The sequence below is a fragment of the Haliaeetus leucocephalus genome, unplaced genomic scaffold (genome assembly GCF_000737465.1).
Source record: "Haliaeetus leucocephalus isolate CR32 unplaced genomic scaffold, Haliaeetus_leucocephalus-4.0 Scaffold848, whole genome shotgun sequence".
Lineage (NCBI taxonomy): Eukaryota > Metazoa > Chordata > Aves > Accipitriformes > Accipitridae > Haliaeetus > Haliaeetus leucocephalus.
Genome location: NW_010973284.1, coordinates 9,632,590 through 9,637,685, shown reverse-complemented (window position 1 = coordinate 9,637,685; position 5,096 = coordinate 9,632,590). Strand labels below are relative to the sequence as shown.

Sequence of the window (5,096 nt, the reverse complement as noted above, 5' to 3'; positions counted from 1 at the left end):
GCCCGGGGGGCACGGGGACGGTCTCACCCGCCTCTTCCCCGGGCTCCCGCCCCGGCCCTTTGGGCACGTCGGGCAGGTCTGTGTCCCGGCTGCCCGGGCGGTGGGCGGGGGAGAGCCCCGGGGTCGGGGTGCCCGGGCCGGCACCGCCCGGTGTCCCCCGGCTCTGCTTTCCCCGGGCCGGGGCCGAGTGTGGTCTCGTCCGTGTGCCCCACGTGTCCGACTCCGGCCTCCCACGGCTTTGCGGGGCGGGTGCCAGCTCCGCGTCACACGTGGGGTTGATTTCTGACATCCCCCCACCACCACCTCCCCGTCACTCCTTCTGCCAGGGCCAGCGCGGTGGGATGCCGGGCCTCCGCCGGCTCCGCCGGTGCCCGCAGGTGCCCGTGGGGTTCTCCGGGCATCCCCCCGCGCTGCCGGGCAGGACGGGCGGCTGCAGGGCCGGCACGGGGAGCGGCGGCGAGCGAGGCCCCAGCAGAGCCCCCTTCCAAAAGCGGCCACTCCATGAGCCGAGACCCTCACCCCGGGGCTGGGACACCCGCTGGCCCCACGTGGATGCGCTTCGCGAGCGGCTCCCGCCTCCCCCAGCGCCCTGTGCGCAGCGGGACTCGCCGGGGCTCTGCGCGAGTGGGTGTGGGGTGACCCGCACAGGGATTACCCCAGCACGCTGCTGCTCAGCCCCCGGGCAGGGGACACATGTGGCGGGGGGCGGTTCCCATGGATGGGCCTGACCCTGGAAGGGGCTCCTGCGCCTCTTAATGGCCCAGCTGGGCTCTTGCAGCCGTGGCAGGGGCAGACCCCAGCCACATCCCCCCCCATGCGGGGGTCTGCCGTCGGGGGCGCAGGTCTGGCACCCCCGTGGGGTGCCCAGGAGCTCGACTCAGCCTTGCCCACGCTGGGGGAAAGCAGAGGCCGAGCGGGGCTGCGGGGCCAGCGTGGGCTGCGGTCCTGCGCGCTCGGGGAGCTGCCCCCGGGAACGGGGCTCCGCATCTGCGGAGACACTGGCGGGGCACGTCCGTAGCCCCGGCTCCGGGGCTCCCGGGGGCGAGGGGAGGCTGCCCTCGCTCGGCGCCCCGCCGGCAGCGCTCCCTCCGCAGAGCCTGGGGCCGTGCTGCCGCCGGACGGGAGAAGCCTGAACTGCACCGGCTGCTCCCTCCCGTCCCGTCCTATCCCGCCCCGTCCCGTCCCGTTCCGTTCCGCCGGGATGCTGGGGCCGAGGGCCCGCGGCGGGGCGGCCGGCCGCGAGAGCGGGGAGCGGGGGGGGTCCGTCCACTCCCAGCGGGGCGCGGGGACCCTCTCCTGGCCCCTTCGAGGGTGCCGGCCTGGGAAAACCATGACCTGGCGGCAGCGGCTGGCAGGGGGCCACAGGCCGCCACGGGAGCGACGTGCTGCGTGGGCTGTGCTTGGCCAGGCTGCGGCGGCTGGCGGGGCCGGGGGGCCCGGTGCCAGCCCTGCCTGCACCGGGGACGCATCCTGCCTGGTGCACGACCCCCAGAGGAGGCACACGGGCCTGACAGTGCCCATCGCAGCCCCTTGCCACGGGACGGCAAGTGCAGGGTGGCATCTGATGCGGCAACAGGGACTTGGGGACCATTCCCAGAGATGCTGGGGGGACTGGGGAAACTGTATTTGTCTCCTTGTCCCAGCGGTGCCCAGCTGTGTCCCTTCATTTTTTGGCCAGGAGCACTCTCCTTAGCGTGTCCCATCCCAGCTTTGCTACAGAAGCACCTGGGACGTGCCGGGGCAAAGCCATGGAGGGGACGGGGGAACTCCCTGCTGCAGACTGCCACCGAGCTCCGAGGGGACAGTCCTGTCCCAAGAGTCAGGGAATGCAGCAGACGGGCCAAGGAGGGTTCAAGCCACCTTGGGAGCCACCTCTGGGGGATCCTGGCTTGGGACACCCTGGGGGAGCTGGGGAAGGAGGTGCAACATGTGGCTGCAGACTGGGAGTTGCCCCTGCACCTCCTGGGGGACATCCCTCCCCTGAGCCCGTGCTTGCAGTTCCACTGGGACCATGCATGGCGGGGACCAAATTCCCCTGTGTGTGTGGGGGCAGCGGATGCTGGGCAGTGGTGTTGGGGTGAATGACTACAGCAAGCCCAGTGTGGTGCCCCACACCCCACCATGGCCCCACGGGACCTGCCTGCCCCTCACAGCCCCACTCACCCGGGCTGCTCTGGGGCTGCATGTCCCAGCTCGGCGCAGGCAGTGGGCTGGGGAGCCGGCGCAGGCAGTGGGCTGGGGAGCCAGCACAGGGCCAGGGGGGTGGCTGCACCCGAGGACCCTGCGCTAATGGATTTGGAGTTTCCAAGGTCAGGCTCCCACCGCGAGCAAGAAAAACATTCCCAGGGAAGGGCCATGGGAAAAGGGCCCCCCCCGCAGCGCTCCCAGCCCCAGCCGCTGCCTCACGGCCCAGCTTGGCATCCCGGGCCGCTCGCATGAGGCGGTGGCTGCATCCCCCTGAGGAGAGGTGCTGGGCAAAGGCTGGGCCGACCCAGCCGCCAAATCTCTTGGAAGGGGTGCGCGGGGTGGCGAGGATGCCTGGCTCTGTGGGGAAGGGATGGGGGAGGGGATCATGCATGGGGTGCAGGAGGTGTTGCGGGATGCTGGGGGGGTGAGGGAGAGGATGGCATGCTTGGCAGGGGCAGGGGAGAGGTGTGCCAGCTCCCAGCCGGCCAGCTCGATGTCTACCCCATCCCCTCTGCGTGGATGCTGACCCACACCTCTGCACTTGCAGCCAGCATGGAGCAGCGAGCAGAGCCACCAGAGCTGAGACCTGCAGGACCCACCACGCACCCGCAGCCCAAGGTGAGCCCAGGCCTGGCTGGCCGCGATGGCTGGGACCACACGTCCCCGTCCCCAGCTCATGGAGCCTCGTCCCTGGTGTGGGGACCCCGGTCAGGGCTCACCCCGCTGTGCTGTGCTTTGTCGCAGGAGGGGACGCTGTGGGGGCTCCTCGCCATCCTCTCGCTGCTGGCCGGGCTGGCCGCGGGCAACCTGCGAACGCCGCACTGCAACGAGACGCTGGACACGGCCCCCACGCCGCGGGGCATGGCCACCGCCAGCCCAGCTGTGGAGGATGGCGTGGAGGTACCGCTCGCCGCTGCCTGGAGCCAGCTGTACGGTGTGTGTTGGGGCAGGACCCCCAGCCTGGGCACGGTAGCCCTGAGTGTGGGGCACGGGCGGGTTGGGAGCTGCTGTGGTGAGCCCCAGCCTGTGCAGGGCTGCCTCTGCACATCGGGGCCTGGCTGGGGGGGACTGAACACATGGGGCCCCCTGCTTCATACCAGGGATGGTGGCAGAGCCCTGGGGATGAGAAGATGCTTGGCCGGGTGCCCACCCACCCCACTGCCCCACGGCCACCCGGCCAGTGCCGTGGTGGGTGGTCAGGAGGGGTCTGCAGGTCACAGCGGGAGGACAGGCAGGCTAGGCAGGCCCCAGGAGGGTGGCGGGTGCGGGATGGGGTCTGACAGTGCCGTCCCCTCTGCGTGCAGGGGACAATGCGACGACGGGTGGCCCTGGCGCCGCGGAGCTGGCGGAGGACCTGCTGCTGCGTGCCGAGCGCTCACCGCCGGGTGCCGGCAAAGGCAAGAAAGGGATGCGGAAACCCTCACGGGGGACCCGTGGGCGCAACTGCCACATCCGCAACCTGATGGTGAAGGTGCGCGACCTGGGCCTGGGCTTCAACTCGGACGAGATCGTGCTCTTCAAGTACTGCAGCGGGTCCTGCCACCGGGCGCGCAGCAACTACGACCTGACGCTGGGCAGCCTGCTGCGGCAGCAGCTCATCGCCCCAGGGCCGCAGGAGCGGGTCCTCAGCCACCCCTGCTGCCGGCCCACCCGCTACGAGGCCGTCTCCTTCATGGACGTGCAGAACACGTGGCAGACGGTGGAGAAGCTCTCGGCAGCCGAGTGCAGCTGCATCGGCTGAGGAGGGGGCCGCCGGCTCGGCCCCAGCTTGACGCACGCCAGCAGACCCCAGCTTGCCACACGCAGTGGCACCGGCGCTCAGAGGAAGGGTCTGGCAGAGGCTGGTGCCCCCGGTTTTACATGGCCACAAGGGACAGAGGCGAGATGGAGCTGTGAACGGTGGGGGGGGGTTGGGTGGCTGAGCCCCCTCCCGCTCAGTGCCAAGCAGCTAGTGCCGACAGCTACCTGGGGTCCTGCCCAGGTGCACCCCAGCTCAGCCCTGGAAGAGGAGCTGGAGGGGGTATGGAGCATCCTCACTGCTCGCAGGGGTCTGCCAGCCCGGTGTCCACCAGCAGCGCCTGGCTCGCCTGTGCCCTGCCTGGACTGGTGCTCCCGCACCCCTGCTTTAGGGGAGCCGGGGCCAAGTGTCACCCAAGCTTCAGAGGGGGAGAGAAAGGGGGCAAAACCCCCCTGTCCCCTCGGGCACCCTGGGCTGGCGGTGGCCGGAGCTGCGCTGCAGGGAGGGGGTGTCCCCAAGGACAGGGGTGCAGCGGGGCCAAATTGCACCAGCGTGGGGTGGGGGCCCCACACCTGGGCTGACAGCAGCCCCCGGTGCTCTGCAGGACGGCAGGGCATGGACACCCGCCGGGACCCCTGCCCAGCTCCCAGGGGGGTGGCAGGGTGCCCCCGCTGCCCCCGCGGTGCTGCGGCACTAAACTATTTATTACTCTAAATTATTTATTTATTGTTCTCGAGCGGCAGCTCCTATTTATGACTTTGGGCCCCCGGGGGCCGGGTGTAATTTAACCCCAGCGCTGCTGTGAAGCCCTGGGCAGCGCCCCGGCGCCCCGTGCCCCCAGCCCCCTTTTTCTATTATTTGTAAAATTTGAGGGATAAACTCTATTTTTGTACAGTCGCCTTTTCCTGTAGCAATAAAGCGATGGGCTGCGTGTCCAGCCCCTGCCTGTGCCCATGATGGTGGGGGGGGGTGGGGCGAGGGGTGCCCGGCGTCTTTGCCACCCGTGGGCTGGCAGCGCGAGGGTGGGAAGCGGGTCTCCTGCCGGAGCAGGGGCGGCGCTCGGTGCCGGTGCCCGGTAGGGGGCACGCGTGGGCCGGGACTACCGTTCCCGGCGTGCGGCGCGGCGCTGCGGCAGGTCCCGGGTTGCCCGGCCGCGCCTGCGGGACGGCGG

The 5,096-nt window shown here is 70.5% G+C and overlaps 1 protein-coding gene across 1 annotated transcript; it reads left to right on the top strand.

Moving 5' to 3' along the window:
* Positions 1-2,739: 2,739 nt before the first annotated feature.
* ARTN (artemin) lies at positions 2,740-3,928 on the top strand. Its single transcript, XM_010582502.1, has 3 exons — positions 2,740-2,805; positions 2,932-3,121; positions 3,492-3,928. The coding sequence occupies exons 1-3, from the start codon at positions 2,740-2,742 to the stop codon at positions 3,926-3,928; spliced, it is 693 nt and encodes a 230-aa protein (XP_010580804.1).
* Positions 3,929-5,096: the final 1,168 nt, after the last annotated feature.